At 49.1% G+C, this 22,154-nt stretch overlaps 4 protein-coding genes across 4 annotated transcripts; 2 read left to right on the forward strand and 2 right to left on the reverse strand.

The window, feature by feature from the left end:
• Positions 1 to 285: 285 nt before the first annotated feature.
• Positions 286 to 4,604, reverse strand: FPRO_09482 (putative MUC1-Extracellular alpha-1,4-glucan glucosidase; the record flags this gene model as incomplete). The annotated part of the gene is made up of 3 exons (XM_031232879.1): positions 286 to 602; positions 651 to 4,316; positions 4,367 to 4,604. The coding sequence occupies 3 exons, from the start codon at positions 4,602 to 4,604 to the stop codon at positions 286 to 288; spliced, it is 4,221 nt and encodes a 1,406-aa protein (XP_031082772.1).
• A 2,202-nt stretch (positions 4,605 to 6,806) lies between these two features.
• FPRO_09483 (uncharacterized protein) lies at positions 6,807 to 8,083 on the reverse strand (the record flags this gene model as incomplete). Its single annotated transcript, XM_031232880.1, has 7 exons — positions 6,807 to 6,907; positions 6,954 to 7,024; positions 7,106 to 7,179; positions 7,232 to 7,263; positions 7,312 to 7,777; positions 7,841 to 7,916; positions 7,983 to 8,083. The coding sequence occupies 7 exons, from the start codon at positions 8,081 to 8,083 to the stop codon at positions 6,807 to 6,809; spliced, it is 921 nt and encodes a 306-aa protein (XP_031082773.1).
• An 848-nt stretch (positions 8,084 to 8,931) lies between these two features.
• Positions 8,932 to 10,181, forward strand: FPRO_09484 (uncharacterized protein; the record flags this gene model as incomplete). The annotated part of the gene is made up of 2 exons (XM_031232881.1): positions 8,932 to 9,884; positions 9,968 to 10,181. The coding sequence occupies 2 exons, from the start codon at positions 8,932 to 8,934 to the stop codon at positions 10,179 to 10,181; spliced, it is 1,167 nt and encodes a 388-aa protein (XP_031082774.1).
• Positions 10,182 to 18,030: 7,849 nt separating this feature from the next.
• On the forward strand, positions 18,031 to 19,226 carry FPRO_09485 (uncharacterized protein; the record flags this gene model as incomplete). The annotated part of the gene is made up of 3 exons (XM_031232882.1): positions 18,031 to 18,267; positions 18,324 to 18,421; positions 18,473 to 19,226. The coding sequence occupies 3 exons, from the start codon at positions 18,031 to 18,033 to the stop codon at positions 19,224 to 19,226; spliced, it is 1,089 nt and encodes a 362-aa protein (XP_031082775.1).
• Between the last annotated feature and the right edge of the window lie 2,928 nt (positions 19,227 to 22,154).

The following is a 22,154-nucleotide window of genomic DNA, read 5'->3' on the forward strand; positions in this document are numbered from 1 at the left end:
GTTTTCAACCAACTCATAGCAAGTCTCGCAATAAACCAAGGCTCCCTGCCCTGCCCTCACTGGCCCGGTCTGACCACTGTGATCCCTGACCGGACCCTAAAGTTGCCCGAAATACCGAAACCGAAATCGAAGCCAACAAACAGGGCTGAATTAGAGTAGAAATGAAGTCCAGACAAGGAAAACCAACATGTCCATAGAAAGAAATGAACACCCGATTTGCCATGCTTCATAATCAGGGAATGTTTTACAAACACATTCCAAATCGTGCCTTCTTCCTCCTGAGACTTAGTCCTCTGACTTCAGAGTCTGTCCACGCCAGAGACCTTCCAGCTTGTCTCTGACATTCTCCCACCGCGGGCGCCAGCTGATTCTCTTGCTCAGACCTCCATCGCCGTCGCCGTCATTTTCACCAGGGCCAAGCTCAGACGAGTTCTGATGACGATGGATTGGGGAGTCATTGCCCCATGGAAAGTTGGGATCCTCAGTCACCCTGTCTGTGGGTGTGGGATAGTCATCCCCAGTCGAGCCCAATTCTCCGTCAGTCTGCGCTTTTGTGACTGTCCGCAATGTTGTAAGCGGCTGGTAGGTGCGTGTTTCTGTATCTGACCTTCATTAGTTTGGTGATTTTACCCGTCAAGAATATCACAAACCTTTTACGCCAAATGTGTGAGTCATGTTCGACCAATGCACCGTGCTGCTTGTTGTGTTGCAGGCCGATGAGACGTTTTCTGTGGCTGTTACTGCCGACACGTAGGATAACGATAAGTCTGGTCCATTCGTTTCAGTCAAGCAATCGGTGCTAGCTGGAATCGCTGTAGGGGTTGGGGTGTCGTACACTGATTCCGTGCACGTCGATGAGCTAGTAGATGTAGATTCACATGGAGCAGCTGCTCCCGCCGAGCCAGTCAACAAGTATGTACCCATCGAAGTGTCAATCCCCGAAGATGTTCTCCCAGAAGCCTGTGATAGAGTTGAGTTACCTACCGAGATTGGTGCCAAGGCGGAACTCTCGAGGCTGGTCGATACCCCCTTTGCGCTACCAGTTGTCAAGAAAGTCGTCAGTGTTCCCGAGAGAGACGATGTAACGGTGGCCAATGAGATAGTCTCTGTGCTCGTGAAGCCAGCGACCCCGGAGGTTACGTTAGCCCATGTGGAAACAGATGAAGTTGTGACTGTAGCCCCAGATACTTGAGGTGTTGGGGGTTCTGCCAAAGTAGTTGTAAGAGTCAATGTTGTAGTACGAGTGTATGAGGTTGACAACGAAGCACCACCGCTTGAGCTGTTGAGGGCAGACGAGGACGCTCCTGGCCCTTCCATAGTCGTAGTGCGGAATATGGTTGTTGTACGAGTATATGAAATGGACTCTGAGGTTGCAATACTCCTGTTGCCATTGGTGGACGGGGAAGTGCTGGGCTCTTCCAAAGTGATTGTGAGGGTCAAAGTCGTGGTACGAGTATAAGAGGTTGACCCCGAGGTTGCACTGCTAAGGTTGTGAACAGAAGAGTGAGACATATTTGGCTCTCCTAAAGTAGAAGTCAAAGACTTGGTGGTAGTTCGAGTGTATGACGTCCGCTGTGAAATCTCGCTATTTACAGTCCACGTCGAGATACCTGGCTCATTCGTGAGGCTCAAAGTTGGCCAGCTCGTCCATGGCTCGGGATCTGGCCTCCATGAAGCGATTGTCGAGAGACTGGTGGTGCCCAGACTAGTTGAGTTGGAGACCGGGAAGAGTGGCTCGTTTGTGCCCGAAGCAGAGGCCGAAGTATCAGCCGTAGTACCAGCCACTGTGGTGTTTACAGTGAGATATGTTGTCCTGATCGATGGTGAAATGGTCATACTGGACGTTGAAAAGTCTCCCAAGGTTCCGGTAATGGTGAAGCGAGGTCCTGTACCACTCGGTGCAAAGGAAGTACCAGTTCCCGTCAATGTGGTGTTTGATGGAAGAGGGAAGGGGGCCGTGCTGGTCGATACCGTTGGGAGTGAAACACTCTCAGATGTCGTCAAGGAAGTCGGCATGATGATAGTGATTTTCACATCGGTGAACGTTTTACTATAGGTACTGTCTGATATAGTGGTGAGCGTAACGTTCAGCGAAGCGGGCGGCTGAGGAGTGGCGGCAGCTGTGTCACTCAAAGTTTGAGTTCCAGAAACCAAATCAGAGCCAGTGCGGGTAGTTGTTTGGACAGTTGAGTTTGTGAACCACTGAGCGCTGCGAGTCGTGTTCCACGACCCAGAGGCCCCTGCAGTAATTATGGACTGCGTCTGATCCGTATTACTTGAAGGATATGTTTCACTGGCCGTAACGGTAGTGGAGTTGGTATACGGAGTAGTGCTATTGAATCCAGCTGTGGTCAGAGAGAATGTAACATCACTGGCTTTGGGGCCGATGGTTTTGTCAGATTCAGAGAGTGACGCTGAAGATGTTTCTGACTGCCAAACTAAGCTTGTGTTGGTGGGAAAGGGGAAGTTGGTAGGCTGCTTGGATATGATAACGGTACTAATACCGAGAGAGGTCGGCCGAGAACTAAATGTGCTCTTGACGGATCCCACACTTTTAGAAAAGTTGTACCCACTAGTGGTATGGGCTACCGTGACATTGCCAGACGAGGATAGGCTTGTCGGTGTGAGACTGCTAGTGATGGTAGAAGTCATTGTTGTCTTGATCACCGTTACATTACCATGTGTTGAGCCATCTGATGGGCCTCGAGTTGACGTGGTAGACACACTGGGAGGCGTCATTGGCGTGGTAATGATCGAAAGCCAAGAGGTTGGGAAAGAAAGTGACGGGACCTCCAAAGTTGCTTCCGAAGTATGGGAAGTCGTCAGCGTCGAAGTCGGCCAGTCAAGCCAGGAGTCTGTCTGAGACGACAATGAAGTCCGTCTGATGGACATTGACGAATTGAAGCGCGAAGGGCTAGATGTAGAATACTGTGTAGAAACGGAGATGTTCATCATACTTGTAGCGCTCCCAGTTGGAATGATACCCCCGGGGAAGATTGTAATAACCGAGCCGTCTGACACAGTAGTCACAACGAAGGGCGAGGTGACTGAGTGAGAGGTCGCATTTATAGGCAGGGCTGTTGATGCAAAGAGAGTCTCTGAAGATGTTTGGTTAGACGTTGTAGCAATATTCGACTCGGAAACGTCAACGCTCGCGCTAGCCACGGAAGTCGGAACTGAAGAGAAAGGAGAGCTTGTTGCTGGTGAGGTGACATTGAGCGCAGTGTGTGTCTTGCTCGTGGTAACTGTGGTGGAAAGGGCAACAGTAATAGATGCCATGCTCGCCGACGAGTCTCCTGTTCCAGCCCCCGACGAGTCACCAGAAGCAACAATAGTAGGTCTTGAAATGCCAGATGAATTTGACAGAACAGAAGATGGGGCAGGAACTCCAATTGTTGTAGTGAAGTAGGCAGTAGTAGTAGTAGTAGTAGTGAAGCTTACTGTTCCATTGACAGGAATGCTCGAAGCACGGGTATACTTTTGAGTCGATTCCGAGATAGCAACCTTGGTCACAGTGCTTTGGATTGTGACAGATTTGGTCGATTCAGTGGCCAGACTGCCCAATGTTGAGTCCCCCGCCGAATCAGTATCAGTGGCAAGACCCTCAGTAGAAAGTTCAGATGAGTTCTGTTGTGGGATGACTGTGATTGTCGTGGTTTCGTCTGCAGTCATGGGAACAGTTAAAGATGAAAGGCTTGATGTAATACCACTTGAAGAACTGGGGGCGACTGTCACTGTAACATTAAGCATCCTTGTTGTCGTTGTTGTCAACCCAGCCTTCGTTACGCTACTCTCGAGGCGAGAAGCAAGCTCCGTTGTAGTGAAGTCACCTGAAACTTCAGCACTCGACACTGCTTGTGTGTGAGAGACGCTCTCAGTGATCGTCTTTGTTTCGTTAAAGAAAACAGAGACTGCGGCAGATGAGGCAGAATCTGAAGGAAATCCAGTTTCCGTCCCGGGTGATGAGGTACCCGCGGAGGGGTAAGTGCCAGTCAACGAGGAGTTAGAAATAGTAGAAACTTGACCAAGTGGAATTGAGGAAGCTTTATCACCAGAAGTTTCAGTCCCAAGGAAAGAGCCCGAAGCTGTTAGGTGAACACTCGACAATGCCTCGGAGCCGGATGTACTACCAGCCTTTGCGCTTGAGCCAACAGTTATCATGGCAGTGCCGGTCTCGAGGGCTGAGGATACAGAGAGAGAGGAGCTGCCATAAGAGACAGTTCCATAGTGAGAAGAAACATTTGACTTGGATGGCACACCGGCTTGGGAAGCTCCAGTCTGAGTTTCTGGTGCAGTGGACTCCTCGAGAGAATGATCTGACTATGTTAGGTTTAAGGAGGACCTTAAGTCAGAGCGTAATACTTACGAGAAGTCAAATCAGTTGGAGCAACTGGTTCCCCAGTATAATAGGGAGGAGGTGGACCATAGCCATCAGCGAGAGCTTTACCCAAGGGATTGCGAGCTTCGATGAGATTATTGCCGCGCACATCTTTGCTAGCACCCCGATGCTGCTGGGGACCAAGCCCAGTTGCACTGCCCAGAAGACAAGAGAGCAGTAGAAGCACCGATAGGACGGTGATCAAAGGAATGTTAGGTGGTCTCATGATGAAGATGTTGTAGTGCTGTTGATCCTTTGGGTCAGCGAATACTGTTCGCCCTTCAGCAAATACAGAGATTGATTTTTGAACTCACCAGAATGATTCAGCGAACGGAGTTTATTACAGAAGTGTTTAAACGAGCGGATGAGTCGATAGTAGAATAAGAGATACAGGTAAACGAGTGATTGTCGACCCCTAGGATATTATTTCCTATGCTTACTCGAGCTGATGGGGAGAACACAAGAGCGAGATTCGCGAAGCGGAAGAAAAGAAGGGCAGAAGAAGTGAAAAGAATGAAGAAGAAAAGTATTCGAGCAATTCAAGGCATGCGTAGGAGTGAGTGAGTGAATCATGAACAGCGCAAAAGATAGAAGATATGAAGTGTGCAACTGGCAGCAGCTGTCACAAGAACTTTTCCAGTGACAGGCAAAGGGGCACATATCTTGCAACCTTATAGGCGGCACATACCTACCCCCTAAAGTCAGATATTTAATTCACCCCTGAAAGCCTGCCACAGCATGAGCGTACAAGCTGTATTTTCAGGTCCAATGGGTTACAAGTGCTTAGTTCAGTGTTATTGAGGTGGCGATTCCTGGATGTGTTTTGCTAGATTTGACCGTCGTCCGCAATGCTCCAATCGTTGGTGGCCATATATAGCCTTCTTGGTACCCCATAGGACATATGTCCGGCTGGTTGTTTGCCTTCCTCCCGATGGAAGCTATCCCGGGATCCTGGACAGGCTTATAGTTCCGTTTGCTTATGACACGAAGGCAGACACAATAGGATGGGCTTGCACAGCTGTTGTCGATGCTTGTTCAGTTTCCTCCACTCTTTCAGGACAATAAACTTGAGTTTGGGGTCGTATTATCGCTTGACTGCATGTATGGAATGTCCTTGCTACCGCCTCTGCTTCATCAGCCGGTGATTGTTTCCATGTGCCATGTCACAGGCCGCCCTTCATCTCCCATCATGTTTCTTCGAGGAAACAACACAAAAGCGATGGCTTCCAGAATTACTCTCACTTGAGTATGAGCCAGCCTATTCCTGCCGATGTCGAGTGATATTCTGTGCATCCTATTCCAAGACATGTCGAGAATAAGCAGGTGACCATATGTTTGAGAGCCGTCCCTTTCACTCGAGTGAAGACACTTGCTGGCCTCGTCAGGTCACACATGACCTGTATCAGATTAATCCTCGTACAGCGGTATCTCGCTCTGACTCACATTGCGGGATCTAACTTGCATTGGTAAACTGTTTGTAGACGAGATCTCGGCCGTGTTAAGCGGTGGAACACAAGCCACGTCGGGCCTTTGACCGTTGGGGATCAACGGCCTGGTTGTTGGAGGTTTCACAATCCGGGGACCAAAATCCCAGACTTTACATGCCATCCGTGCAGACGTGGCACCTGTAACGAGCCTCGGCAACGAGGCGAGATGCAGCTTGCCGTCGGGTCGCATCAGGGGTGAAGTGTTCGATGATGCACTTAGTTTGTCTCTGTTGAGCGTCCGGGCGTATAGAAGAGCGGCAATCCTTCTTCGTTTTCTTGGACGACTAGGTGTGGGTGACTATGAAAGACTTGGAAGATGTCATCTCGTGGCATTATCAGTTAAACCAAGAACAACGACAAAGGTTAAGGCTCACAGTTGAAATTTTCTCGAAAGGGAATCAACGTTTCAAAAGGTGAGGGTGGTTCCAGTTCTGAACCTGATTGCTCTCAAGAGCAGCACTTAAGCGAAGACTCAGACATTGACACGTTTTCATCTTGAACAGCGAAGACTCAAAGATTCAAATAGGGGGATAGTTGCGAGGCTCACGTTGACATGTAAAGAATGAGACAAATCGAGACGATGAAAGTTTTGCGAAAAGAAAATGGTACCTGAGCCTAGACCTACCTACCTAGGTAGGTACCTTACCTAAGACATAGCTTTTAGACCCTTCCTTCCTTCCTGGCTGATGTGACTGATGTACATTCCTTCCTGTATAACGTTTGCGAAAGCGCTCGCCCGTATTCTTAGGTTGCCATAGATGGGTAGGCAGGAACTCGTGATTGCCTCATGCATCCCCCAATTCTTACAAACTTCCACCCTCAGAATATCAAAATCACATCCATATAATTAATTTTGCTTTCATGTTTTGGACACAATGTCTCGCAGATCATGGATGTTGCGTGGCTTTGAGGCTTAGCCTGTTGTACGAAGACGAATACGCTTATTCGGCCTTTTTTGCGGTTTCACGCAGAGTAGGGGCAGTTCCATCAGTCATCGAGGCATTCTTATCCTCAATATCAGCAGCCCAGAGGGCAGCTCCAACTTTTTGGCGTTAGATTTACACATCGTGAGCTCACTTGAGACTTACCTGTGTTACTGAATGTGAAAAACATGGAAGCAACCGGAATCATCTCGAGGAGAGTGGCAACTAGTCCGAATCTTTTGCACATTTCAGTTAGCTAAATTTGGCTCATCTGTGCTACTAGGCGTTAACCAGGAAGCAGATGGATAAATACGCACGCAGTGTAGGGGCCAACATTCTTGGTAAGCCAATCCTCTCTCTTGGGTTGCGACCATTTCTTCAGTTGGAAATACTAGAACGAGCACTGTTAGCTCTGATCAAATTCCAATTAATAGGCAACTTACTCGACCGTGAACTCCCTTGCCTCGAGTACGACCTGTGTGTGGTCAGTGGAGTGATATAGTTATTGATGCTGCATTTTTACCTTGAATGAGGATGAAGATGACCGTACCAACAACCGGGATGGCGTTGAGGGGCAGGTACATCACGTAGCGGACAATAGCTTTGGGGCTGAACTTCTCAAAGGGGCTCTTGATGATCTTGCCAAGTTTCTGCATCGGATCTGCTCCAGACTTGACCTCTCGTCCCTCGCTCACGATTTGGGTATCTCCACGGGCAAGGAGTGTACCATCAAACACATCGAGAAGGGCATCTTGAAGGAGGTAGTTGCGAGACACAAGGTTGATGATGGTGGTGCTCTCATTGAGAACCAACAGAACCGCAGAGAAGGGCGCAATAGGGCCATTGACGAAGAATAGTACGGCGAGCTGTGGCAAGTATGTAAAGAAGAACATGCCACCAATGACACCGGTAGAGAGGACGACCAGCGGACCGAGCTTGGAGATGAATGGCTTCCAAAGTGAGCGATGGGAGATGAAGTAGAAAATCCCCTGTTCAATACGTGGTGCATTAGCAGGTGACCTCTCTGGGGCTCAAGAAGGGAGACCCTGTACCTTGATCGGGTAGAGGTAGGATCGGCTCTTGGCAGCGCTGGCGACATGCTCTCGAGCCTGGGCATAGTCCTCCTTACTAGTAAGCCATAATATTAGCTTCAAAAAGAAGAAGAAGAAGAGAATCGAAGCAATTTATGCGTACAAGACCTCTTGAGCTTTCTCTCCAACAGAGTCAACCACTCTGTTGCGCTTGGCGGGTTCCTGCTGGTGATCAGCTCCCGAAGCTTCAGCTGTGTCGGCCATGCTAGTTTGTTGAAGGCGAAAGTCAGAGCAAGTTTGCGGTGCTGGTGATCGTGTGTAGAAACGAATCGTTATAAGAGCACTTTGATGTTGCCAAATGGAAAAGAGGTGACCTGCTTCGCTTTGTTTATATCACAGCGAGGTTGACAATCACAAGCTTGACATTCCACCCTAAACCATGGAAGCTCAAGGGAGAGAAGCTCTAATCGATGTCGTCATTGGCACCTCAAGGCCCTACGAGTGGGGCTAGCTTAAATCGTCCCAGGCTTCTACGTAACCAGGGGCACAAACCAGTGACGATGATGTGATGTGTATGTTACGCTGTTTGACAAGTTCTGATATAAGAATTTCAACTTAGGTACATATTATATGGCATACAGCACTTCTGCCCAGTGATTCTTTCTCCTCCTCCGGAAGAAATGTCCCCAGGGGACCCACCTCCGCCGGGAGCTCATGACCCACCATCGGCCCCAAGTTTCGGGAGCTTCACTTGACGTCTGTTTGTCATGAGCCGTATATAGTAAGCGATCGACCTTGGAACAAAGCAGGTCTGTTTCAAACCTGACTTTTGAGCCTATCATAATCTCTTCTGTCGTGTCTGGAGAGCCTATTATTCTGTACATTGGTGGTATGCTTTGTCGCGTGAGCCTCGTCTTTTGCCCCTCCTCCAATTACATGGTAACGTGTTGCTGATCATCCCTAAAAGACGAAAGGTATGCGTCACTAGGAGGGCGCGTATAACATCATGTCGAGCCCAACATTGATGATAACCTCACCCAGATAATGATAACGCGAACCGCTCTCGATAACTTTACCAGAGATTCACGAATGCATATGCCATCGCCGCCAGTATGACCCAGCGATATATCTCGAATAACCTTCCTCCCCAGAAACTCGGCTCAGATCCCAAAGAGCTCCTCACATATGCTCTTGAACTCGTCGTACGACATACGCCGCCTCGTGAAGTCTACCATGAACGCCACCTTGGCGGTCTCTTCACTGGGTACACTGGTCTTGCTTACCTGTTCCTTCAACTGTCCGAACTATACCCAGATCTGAAAATCTCTGGCCAAGACCTGCTATCTTGGGCGAAACGCTACATGGAAGGAGACCGTGGAAAGTTAATCCTAGAAAAGGGCAACTGCGGCATCTCGTCCGAGAAACTATCCTTCGAAGCAGTGAGAGTGTGCATAACCAAGGAGGATGATCACTTGATAGACTTCCTGAGCAATATGCCGGTACTTCTTGGTCCCTATACGAGCCCCCAGGAAGATGCTTTTCCATCAGAGATACCCTATGGGCGGGCAGGTGCATTATACATGTTGCGTATGGTGAAACACTGGGTTCCTAGGAGTGAGAGCCTTGTTGAATCTCCAATCAAGAGACTTATAGAGCGTATCATGGCCACTGATGACGACGGCAGGGGTAACTGGGAGTGGCACGGGAAGAGGTACTTTGGAGCAGCTCATGGTGACATAGGTATCATCACACAGCTCGTTCTTTCAAACCCATCGCTCGCTCCACAACTTACACAACGTGTGGAAAAGCTACTTGAGCTTCAGGGTCCTGACGGGAATTGGCCGTCGAGCCTGCGGAGCCTCAAGGAGGGCAAAGGCGCAAGTCTCATTCAGTGGTGCCATGGTGCCCCTGGCTTCTTGTATTCGCTTACGTCCCTGCGCCCGTATTTTCCTGACTTGCAAGATCGAATCGACTCAGCCATCGAGAAAGGTCAGAGCATAACCTGGAGACATGGTCTTCTCACCAAGGAACCATGCTTGTGCCATGGAATTTTTGGAAACGCATTGTACGTTTCCCCCGTATTCAGCCCCCTTCCCCTTCTCTGCACCGCGATATCCTAGACCTCGGCTGTGACTGACCTCGGAGTAGGGTGCTTCCCCGTGGACCTAATCGACAACACTTCCTTGCACTGGCCACCGCTGATGCAGTGGAGAAAGTGCGTCGACACGATCCAGATTTATTCGAATCTGCATCTTATGGCCACAAAGCCGCAGTACTCATGAATTATCTGCCCAGTGCTGCGTGGACATGGGCTGTTTGCGAACAAGAGCACCCCCGGCTTATCATGTACAATGATGTGTAGTGCATGAAGTAGGTAGTCTGGCGGTTTGATACTTCTTCCTAGGGACATGACTGTTATTGAAGCTTGATGATTCAAGAGCGATATCGTGTGGACAACGATGTCCTTTTCCCTGTTGAATCCACTTTTCCGTAATCAATTAATGGGTCGATATCTTTGCTCCGAAACGGACGTGGGATGTAACTGTCAGTCGTGATCAAAGTGGGTGCTTAACCGAGGATATAAAAGGACTCTAGAATACCACCAGACTTTCACAAGCTTGGCCGTTAGAGTGCTGATTTACAAGCCCCATAGTTTCAAGCGAGAGGCAATATCTGAGCCCAACCAATCTCTTGGCCAGATGAGGGTGCAGGCGATCTCGAAGACGAGAAGTCAGACATAGTCTTGCGTGATAAGCCTTCCGGGCGTGGTTCGTGATCCGTACTCACGTTGCGATACGTCGACAGCATCGGACCCATAGCTCGGACGTTACTGGAGAATGATCGGAATTGGAAGCCTTTCAGGGATGAGGCTTGCTTGAAGTTCCACGGGATTTCTATCTTGCGTGAAACGTCTTGTTATTGGTCCCTGTTTGGCGGATTCTTGGTAACTAGACACATCAAATCTGCGACTGAATCAACTTGGGGCTTATCTTACAGACAAGGAAAACCTCAACACCGAATTCCGTAGAACAAGAGTTGAGAATCATGGCGAGCTTCGATGAGCCATTGAGTCCCCATTTTTTATTTTTTTTCAGGAGAGTCATCGAAAGACCCGTTTTATAAAGGTGATTTTCATCGGCCTAGCCGACAAACTCTGCGATTTCAAGGCCATGGCCTAGTAGGTTTGCTTGTGATTCCTTGTGAAAGTGGTAGAGCATAGAGATACTCTGGTGATCAAACATTCCATCAGGATACAATGCCAAGCTCAGCTCCTCATATCATGCGACGTTGGCAACCTGCGATGCGATTTTCGGCCGAGTAAAGCCTTCCGCTCCACCCCGGCAAGGTGGGGCCGAGGAACCGGGACGAAAGACGCCAGACCCAAGGGGCTCTGGAGCCTCTTGGGAGCCTCTTATGGGGCGTCCTGGAAGAGTTTAGTGAGGCGAAAAGAAGTGTCAAAGGGAGAGGCTTGGAAACGTGAATAGATTGGTAATATGTGAAGTAATGATGGGCCCAGGCTTGTGCCATGCAGCCTCGAGATGAATAATCATGAGCCTAACGTTACGTCCCATTTGAACGAGATTGCCAGGCATCGATTGTGTCTGATAATCGGAACATAAAAACGAAAATGGAGAAGGGGGTGTAAGTGTAAGCGGGCTCTCGCACTCAGAGGTGCACAGGCTCAGTTCAGTTCGGTCCAGTCCAGCTCAGTTACATGCATTTGATGCGATGCTATGCCATGGGTATTGAGGCATTTCTCGACATGCCGACTTTGGTCCATATGCCGTTGTTTGTTCAATTTGAAAGCGAACATGGATATGACGTTCCAGCTTCCTTACTCCTCCAAGGGTGTAAGGGTTGCTTCACCTTGACCGAAAGCGGCCCGAGGAAATAAAACGCACATAACCCAAGACTTGCAATCTCGAATCGTGTACATAAGTTGGTGCGTTGCATGCAGAGCAGGGAAAAAAACCCGACGGGCTCTTCCTTCGGGTTTGTAAACGCCGACTTGGAAAGCGGGCTAGGGGAGGAAATAAAACACGAGACTGGATTTGGTGGTAGATCGGTGGAATTTGGTGTAGGCCAGTCTCGTGTGTTCCCCCCCCCCGAGGGCGGGCCACACCTCGGCACGGAGGTCGGGATATTGAATGCCTTCCAGGAATCGTAGCGCGAGTCAATTCTCCAACAGCCCTGAATATCAGGGAAGCCGCTGACCTCATTTCATGCCCATGGGCTTTTTGGTGTTGATATCATGGAAACTTTCTCTGGATAAGCACGCAGTAGTGACACTGCTGGCTGGCCTTATTGAACAAAAGGAACCCCCACTTCGGCACCGAAGAGCTGTTCAAGTCCGTGCGCCAGTTCAAGATGGTGATGGTGATGAGATGAATGGGGAACGTCTAGTGACTAGCTCGTGAAATCTCGGGCGAGTCCGACAGTCCTTACAGGCCGATTTACTGCTTCCAAGATATCTTCAACCCGATAGATCCACCATTGCCGTTCCGGTGCCGATGGGGGTACCATGCACTGATAATCCCGCGGCCTTCTAGAAAGATTTCCATGGAAAAGAACCTGGTCAAAAGGAGAAGTCAAGGGACGCGGCTGAGAAAGACAAGATCCCATAGGACCATCACTGGTCCCCAGGGAGATGTCCAGCATTATCATCATCCCGCATCGCGAAAAATAAAGCATGGCTCGGCTTCAAGTTGCCGAGTTGACCAACCGCTTTGGCACCTCAATGTCTTTGTCAAGGTGAGATCTAGATAGACTTGCTGCAGGCTACTTGACCAGCAACGTCGGGAAACACAGTCGCCTTGTTATCATCATAACATGACATCAGGTCAGCACGTTACGCCCGTTTTAGGTCACGTTTGCTGCAGAAGGTCTTTATCTCCGGTGTCTGTTTATCAAGGGTTGAATATCAGTTTAGGTGTGAGAATACTGATCAAATGATGTACCTGTCTTGCACGTATTGCAATACCCTACGACAGCTGTATCGAAAAATTCGATGAGACATGTCTTGGCTAGTTCTGATGCGATTGTGAACAAAGCACTTACACAGACAGAACTAACACGCATATCTCCAGTCAAAGACGAGTCATGGACTCGATTTACGTATTCAGCCATTGACAGGGACAGGGACGGACAGTATTATCCCCGGCGCGTGTAATCTATTTCCGGGTCAGTTTAGCAGCAGGCGCAGACACAGGCGTAGGTCTAGGCAGGGCTACGGTAGTGCTCGTTTCTGGCGATCAGGGTTTTTCGCTTTCTATGGATGTTAGGCGTGTTGGTGTCATCGACTGAGGTGCCCGCCCCGAGCATTCATCACCACCATCATGCACTAAAACTCCACTGTCCCTGCACTTGAAAAACACGCCCTGTCCATTGACTTTTTTTTATTTTGACCAACTATCAACAGAGTTTGACTAGAGCAATTGCCGAACGGTGAAACTGGCGCTCACTGAGCAAGTTAAAACGTCAACGTGGTACTGAATTTGCTAAGCGGGTGGACTTTTTGTTGATAATCAAGACCGCATGACGTCGACGGTTAGATGTTGTATGTGATTAGCAGTAGCAATGCCGTGTGCAACAGTGAGTTATGTGTGGGGAGGAAGTGGATAAGCGAGGATTAGAAGAATGCGAAAAAAAAGAGAGAGAGAGAGAGAGAATAGAGAGAGACAAGAATGAAAAAGAATGGGACACCAGCTGTAGTTGGAGAAATCTCGCGGCCGCATTTCCGCTATCCGGGAGCTTTACCGCTATAACCCATTTCTGATCGATCGATGCCCCGGGTTCGGGGTTTCTGGTGGCCTGATTCACAGCAACAACTTGCATGTCACAAAGATGGACATCTGTAGAATATCCCTCAGTTTCTCGTTGGATTGTACGGAGTAAGGATGACGGGAAATGCCTTTTTCGGGCTTTGTCTTTCCCTTAGTTTCAGTGGTTAGCGCTTGAGATAGCCTGTCTTGCTCAACTGAACCTTGACTGAAACGAAGCTCTCGTCGTATCCAAGATCCATAATTAAACATGGAATTCGCTTCATAATGGATCTGAGTTGACGGGGAAGCAACTGGTCTCTTTGGCAGAATCTCAAAGAAGGTTTCATTTCAAAGGAGCGGGCGGGATGATTCCAGACCGCAAAGGCCGCACAGGAGGAACACGGTAATGAAACCATCATATCATTCATTGCTTTTTACATGGTTCTGTTACACCTAGCCTCAAAGGATAGTGAGTGAAGTGAAGTGAAGTGAAGTGAATAGGCTTCTTGTCTATTTACCGATAGCTCGGGTTCAAATCGCGGAGGTTTTCGTCCATTCGGCAGTTGTACAACTGATCAAATGATCGACTGCTACCTCAGCCTTCATCTCACTTACGCAACATCTACATGCACGTGTCCAATTCCATGTCCATGGCTTCAATTGCATTGCATCAAAGAACGGACTGTCTCCCAGCCGCGGACTCCGATCGGTTTCGGCACCTTGAACAAGTCCGGCTATCGATCTTGTTTCCAAAACCTGAGACGTATTGTGACTGTGACTTGTACACACTGGAGATGAAGCTGGCTTGCTTTCATACCCCACCCCTTTTGGCTCTTTTGTTTGCTAGCCAAGGTACTCTAGGCATTCGGACTTCTGGGGTCTTTGTTCGTCACGAAACTGCGGTAAGACGCCTGCCAAAGACGGTTGATATATCCGAGGCGCAAAGAAGGTATCATCGCGGCAGTCTAACGGTGCAGCGGTACGTGGCTTTGAGTTTATAAGCATGTCTGATCACCACTGCCGTCCCTCCTTATGGGGATCAACGGCTGCTCAACCGTCCGTATAGTACTGCAATCTGAGTTGAGTGAGTAATTGCCAGCCCCAGCCCCAGCCCTATACGGTCAAGAAAAGCCTCCACGGAGGGCGGCACTTCAAAGTTCAAACTTCGATGCCTGGCCCTGGGCGGCTTTCGTAAAGGTGCCGTGAAAGCGAAATTCGGAGTCGGGGTTGATAGATAATCTTCGCTTCACTTAAAGTTGGACTTAACTCTGTACTGTAACTCATGGTCCCTGGTATGTGGGACCTTTGATGAAGCGCTCATCATTAATCACGAGAAGCTAAACAGCCCGCCTGGCGCTAGATTCAACCGCATCCCGCCCGCTTACACAATCAACTTTGAGGCCCTTAATCAGCGCCTGCAAACCCTTAATCTACGAATTGAGTATAGCACTACTCCGTAATAGCTATGGCCTGGAGCCGCAATTTTGCATAAGCATGTATCCGTATTATGGCATGGTATAAGGCGTGTCCTCTGCTCGTGTCTTCACACGCGAGCCAAAAAATGGATATCAGAGCATCATTCTAAAAAGCTTGGTATGCATGCAAAGTTGATGGGATAGACCGAGGCAGACCCATTGTAATTAAACTTCCAAAAGAGGATGATCGTTGTCTACTTTGGCTACTTGAACGTGCTTTGCAATTTCTCCCCGTACCTGATGAGTATCTGTCATCGGCGCCGGTGGTTGGAATCGGCGCCGAGAATCGAGACCCCTGTTGATGATGGATGACTGCAAAAGACCCAGGACCATAGCGCTGGAATATCGCGGCTTACAAAACAGCGACAACTACGGAGTACCGCGGCTAGCTTCACTGAAGGTTGCAATTAGGAACGGAATCAAATATCGGCCCGCCAGGTAGGTAGGCCTATGTATGGCTGGCGAGTTGTTGCTTTTGGTTGTGCAACGGCCGCACAGCGTGGCCATGGGAACCTTAACAAGGTCGCGGGATCATAACATCCTTGCCTGTCAGAGGGAGTCTGGAGTCTGGGAGCCCGAGAGAGCTCTTGTTACGGGGTTGCGGGTGCACATCTCATTTCTTGAAAGATGGAGATGGATGGCCCTCCGTCCCCCCAGGGAGAGAAGACGCAATCGCCATTTGTCATTGGGTTCCAGGAGAAAGTTCTTCTGCTCTTGGCAACCCCGAGCTAAACTAGCGACCATCCGCTGCATTGGTAATGTGGATATTCACAAGAGAGGAAGTGAAAAAAATAAATAAAAAATGAGATGAGATGGAATCACCCAAAGCCAAAAACCAAGGTACATACATACGTAAAGCGGCCCCGAAGGCAACGGAGGTCGGTCGCGCGGAATGCCGACGTACCAGTAAGGTGCCTAACTCGTTCTAATCAATCAAAGGGCCCAAGGCTCATTCTCAAGCTCACCTTACCCTTCTAGAAGCACCAAAATTCGGTCAGTGGCGATAGGTGTGGTGGAAGTACGGCAATAAGTGGACAGGCCAGGACAGGATAGGGAGATGGGATCCATCTTTTTACCTCCACCTGTGTGCTGTAACTGATCAAGATGCAGTTTCTGGGCAGCTGGGCAATGCACCGTAGCGAGCGAGAGGGCCTACAGACCTTGCTTGGATATACATACATAATAAGGATGATGCATCAGCAACTTGTCTATTGATCGAGCACGATGACGAGATCGGTCTGGGGAGTAGACCATGTAAGAAGAGGACAAGAATCATATATACATGTATCTAGAAATAGCCGCATTATTCCCTGTAGGGTACAGTCTTACACACACATCCAGTATCTTACAATTTTCTAGTGATAGTGTTGGAATCGTTGTACAAAGTAATCAGGTCCGAGATTGTAGGAGCTCTGCTGGGCCATCTGTACCTCCAAACAATAAGCATCAATCCGTCTTACTGTACATTGCAGTGTAGTAAGTGTAGCGTTGTGCGGCGCAATTAATGATCATTTGCCTTTCTGAAACCAAGAACAAAGCTTCAAAAGTTCACAGCATGGACAAAGCCAGAGCCAGAGCTAACTTGTACGGCAGTCAGCGATGCATTTTGATCCTTGCGAGTGATTTGATATTATACGCAAAATACGCGCTCCCAGTGACAGTCCCCGTATGTATGTACTGTAATTGTTGTATAGCCACAGGGGAAGGGGATCGCCAAAAAAACACCCCTAGCAGCTACTGTAGCTAGCTCGCTCGCTCAATGCTCGTTCTCGGTCTCGCACCCTGATGCTGATCAAGGGCATGGCTTGGCAGAGACTCATCATACACACTCATCAGCCTCGCTCTTATGCTTTGAGTTTTGGGTATAATTTGCTTGCGCCCTGAGAACGCGTTGTCCCTCATTTTGATGGGCGCCCAATCAATCTGTATTTCCAACGGTTTTCCCAAACCGACAACCCCTTGGATTCAATGTAAGCACCAGCAGTTGGGGAAGCATCCAAGCCTCCCGTCAGCCATCACCATCATCATCATCGCTATGCCACCACAATCAACAATCAATCAATCAGTCAATCAATCAGTACGTACCCACCATTCATCATTCTCTTAAGTCCGCCGCCGTCAACGCGGGCGGACTTTTAGGTCGCTCCAGTGCCTCAAACTTCCAGAGGATCCACACCATCACCATCAACAGAACATCAACATCCATCATCTGCGGGTCCATCTCAACCCCTGCTAGCCTCGACTCCCTGGACGATCCCTGTAGCATGGAGCACTCTAGCACTTCTCTCGCCTTCTCGGACATAATGACCACGCCGACCGTTAACTACACGCCCTCCACTCCCAATAACTCGCTCGAGTACCGTACTCATCCTCACGGGCACTCATTCACTCGTAACTCATGCCGCAGCGCGCGGGCGGGAACTTCCTTTGCACTCTCTCTGATACCTGATGTAGGTAGGTACCTACTATTCATACCTGCTGGTTGGCTATACACCCTACGAAAACCTTCCGACCGCCGTGGACCGGGATCGCTCGTTCTCACATAATACATACATAACTCAAAATCCCATAATAATTCAAGGCCCTCTCTTCTCTCTAGACTCTGGACTCTACGCATAACTCACTTATTACTGTCCTGTCGCCAAGTCACCTCCAGTCACACAAGATCCAACCCGACCCAACCTTGCTTGACTTGACTTGAGTTGATTTGACCTGCCTTGGCCTCGCCTACAACTATTATTAAGCTGCTCGAACCCTTCTTTTCTTTCTTCCCCTCCTCTCCCACTTCAGCTTTCATATCTATTATATACATACATCACCGCCCAGGTGCTTGGTGCTCTGCTCTCCTACTACCACTGGCTTACACCACTCAACATCCACCCAATCCAAACACAACCCACAATCTGGATTGTATATCGCCTCAATCAACTTTGCTTGTCATATCATAGTCATATTAGCTACAAATACAGCAGCAATGGGATCAGGTAGCTTACCATCTCCTCCCGCCGAGGACCATAAGTCGGCCCTCTCTCGAAAGAGCACATCGTCAAGTTCCAAGTCGGTCAAGCCTGTGCACCGCACTTCCAAGCGAGCCAGCTCCAGTGCTGCCACAATTCACCACCACGACCATGTCACACATACAACTGGTATGGACGGTCGACATAAGCGTGTGTGGAAGGCTTGTGAAAGATGCCGAATGAAGAAGACCAAGGCACGTTCCCAGTACTACAGCTCTCTAACCCCACCTCTTACTAACACGAACTCAAGTGCGACGGTGAATTCCCATGCAAGCGATGCAAAGACGACGGTCTAGTCTGTACAGCTGGTGTACGAAAGAAGATGGAATACAAGCAATTGCCTAGAGGGTACGAACCCAGATTTACCAACTTGGTCTGCATCTCACTTACACGCAATAGTTACGCTGAGGTTCTCGAGAATACACAATTCGCCCTCATTGCTACAGTCCACAAGCTCTACTCAATGGTTCGAAACAACCAGTCTTGGGATTTGGGAGAGCCCGAACTCAACGACCGCGGCCAGCCCGTGATCCACAACATCGCTCAGAAGCTCGGCTGCATCCGCCCCAACAGCGATATCGACCTCCCTGTTCACTCAGTGTTCCCTGAAGACGAAGCTGGCATGGCTGAGCTGGCTCGACAGCTCGAGGATCAACAGAAGGAGCACGAGCCTGCAAAGGAAACCATCAAGGACACTGATTCATCCGTGTGCAACCGAACCGAGCGAGCGTCATCATCGGAGCTTGATCACTCCGACTTTGAGCACGACTATCGAAGGGCCGCCTTTGGTAACACCAATGCCATGACCCTCTCACCGCAGAGCTTCACAGGCAGCGCCGACTTCGACTTTGCCCCTCCACCGCCCGAGATTGACGCTTCCAGCCTGTTCCCCTCACAATCTCCCGCCATGAGCAACTTTCCCGCCTGGGCAATGACCAAGCCCCAGCCCAGCGACCTTACCATGCAATTCCTACAACAGCAGCAACAGAATGGCATGATGGCAAATATGGACTTATTGAATCAGGGTCTCGTCGAATCAGAATTTGGGACAATCAAGCCTCACGTTCTGTCATGTCCCAACCCCGAAGTTATGCTGGGCATGGGCGACCCCATGATATATTCTGGCTACGACGGTGAACCGATGCGACTTTGAGCAGATGCGACTATAAACACTTGACTGTACAGTACTATAGACTTGTTTACGGCCATCTTTGTTACGTCAAAATTTGTCACGCGGCACGGTGTTTATTGGGATTCAGCTTTTTCTGGGCTTTCATTTCTTGTTTGGGTCTATACCCTTGGGGGTTTGGTGTTAAAAGGCACGGTTTCACCTCACATCCATGTGTGTGCGAGGTTCGGTGCGGCGTTGTATGTTTTCCGACTGCCGACGGGATATGGGACTACTAGTACGAAGCTCACCCAGCTCGACGCCACGACAGGACAGGACAGGACAGGGCAACGTGGCGATTTGGAGATTGCATGATGCAAAGAAGATGGATGTGGAATGACAACCACGAGCACGACCATGGCACAAGCCTCTGTCAGAAGCACAGAGAGCCAAAGTTGAGATAAAAATCACGCCATTCGAGCGAGGGAGGATAGGATAGGAATAGGGTTTTTGGGAAGGATGCATATTTTGGATAGACCTGTACATATCATACGGATACATACCTAATCCGACTCCCTAAATTATCAGATCAGATTGCTGCTTACAGTACGGAGTACTGAATTGCACATGTCCATTGCTGTCTCATCACATATCCCATATAGTCAGTCACTGTGGGGATGCAGTCACATCAATGGATCCCACCACGCCCTTTGAGCCGCCCGCAAAAGCATATCGTTAATCCTTTAATACTTTATTACTGTATGCATGCATCTAATAAGCTACAGGCACATCAACCAACCCCCCTCCATCAGATCATGAGCGCTTGACTACACGTCACTTTGAGATGGTCGAGACCAACTCTTCGCTTGGCAGTCCCTGGTCCCCTTTCTTCTCTCTAGTTCTTTGATTCAGGGCCCTTTTGAAGATCCATAGCGCAAATCACCGAGCTGTCAAATTCCGGTTCCGTGCAAATGCCGTGGACACACACACACACACATTTGCCCGAATTTGGCACGGACCATTTGTGATGGATGGAATTGGCAAACGATGTTATTCTTAACAGTTATGGTTAAGCTAATCAATGAATCAGCTGTGCTAGGGTGATTGCAAATCAAGCTCGACCTTGATGAGAAACAGAAACTAAAAACTAGAGAGAAAAAAAGGCCGAATGCATGATAATAAAGAATTACTTCCTCTGTTATCTATCTACAGTAGACAGTCAGTCTTAGACTGCCGCTAAGCTCTAAAAACTCGGCCGTCAATGGCAGATTCTAAGCACACACCTCTATCTCTCTGCTTATTTGGTGCTAGCACGGAAACCCGGAGCTAAGGTGCAGAGCCTTGAGAATCTCTATTGAGAAACATGCACGTTGAGCCGTAAATCCGGCAGAGGAGCTACAATGTGCCGATGACCAACGATCAACAGCCAATGATCCGTAGATTCGCATTCCCTTTTTGTGCTAGATATTAACGTTAGTCCTCGTGGGCATAAGAGTCATCATCCATCTTCTGCAGTCCCACGAGGCAAGTCTCTGCGTGATTGGCTGTTTTGGTATATCCTATTGAGGCTACTGGGTACGGTAGACGACGAGGGTGGATATGATTGGAAATTTGAAGGCACTGCTTACAATAGCAGAGCCTGCATCTAGAGATGAGGTACAGCGTGAGATAGGTAGTATTGTCGAAAAGACTGCCAGTCTGGGTATAAGATCCATTGGGTTAAGGGGCGGCCGAATTGATGACTTATTGGCTACGGGGTTGAGTAATACACGCGCGAGACGGGCTGATATGAATTCCGCTGGCGCCGTTTTCTGAACTAAAGCCACTACGCTGCGGGTATTTGGCTGGTTACAGAGCGACAAAAACGCCATTCGAACAAGGTTGGGAATGTGTGTCACCCAGTGTCACCCAGTGTCAGCCCTAAGTTGGAGCTGCTTTGCTTTGCTTTGCTTTGCTGTTGAGCGGGCGACCAAGATCCGCGTCGGACCAAACAACGGACGAAACGGACAGACATTGGACGCTGACGCTTACTGATGATGCCGACCTCTAGTGGCATTTATTACAAGACGAGCTCATCCTGCACTGAGTGAGTGACTGCAAGCGAGTGACCCAACATACGATTGTATCATCATGATTACAGATCATCACCAGCCATTGATTTGATTGCTACAGTAGCAAAAGGCAGTGAGTGGGACTGTACATCTACAAACATTGAACAAACTCTATTATTTGTATGAGAGGAGCAAGATCAATGACGGACAGTCGTCTCAATAGTTGGTCAACAAGGTTATTCATGGCGTTAAGAATCCTTGTTAAGAGCGAAAACGGTCAGGAGGTGTCTTTGCTGTCTTGAATCTGTCATGTTTGTGTTTTTGCTGTGCGGACTGATTTGATTGTCCGCGGGGCACTTGGGGCTCCGCGGACGCGGATGCGGACTGCGGAGTTGGAGATCCAACCTCGCATTCCCTCCCTCATCAGACTCAGACTCAGAGTCTGAGACTCAGAAAATCAGAAACAGACGGGACGCAAAAGAAAAATGGGGGTCAAACGGCCTTCGGGCTTTTTCTACCTTCCGGCTGATGTGGGCTTAACGGACGGTGACGGCCTCGGCCAACGCCTAGGCGGGTTATGGATGGAGAAAAAGGAGCTGGATAATAAGGGGTAAGAGACATTCGATTCGCATCATACCAGGCAGATCAGATCAGATCAGGTCAGGTGTGTTGCTAGAGAGTTGAAACTGCTTGCCTTTTGGGGACAATACAAGTACAAAGAGTCTGTGTGGCAGATCCAGGGTTTGACCTCCTTCGTTTTGTTCGGCCATGACTCTTTGGAGAAGTCTTTGCGCGATCTCGATAAAGTAGATCAGATTGCGCTACGCCTTGCATCTCTGCCTTTGCCTTCGCCTTTGCCTCTGTTCGTCTTGGACTTGGGCATCGAGTTTTAACCACCAGGTAACGTTTATGAACTAAGCGA

The sequence above is a fragment of the Fusarium proliferatum genome, assembly GCF_900067095.1.
Source record: "Fusarium proliferatum ET1 genome assembly, contig: FPRO_scaffold006, whole genome shotgun sequence".
Taxonomy (NCBI): domain Eukaryota; kingdom Fungi; phylum Ascomycota; class Sordariomycetes; order Hypocreales; family Nectriaceae; genus Fusarium; species Fusarium proliferatum.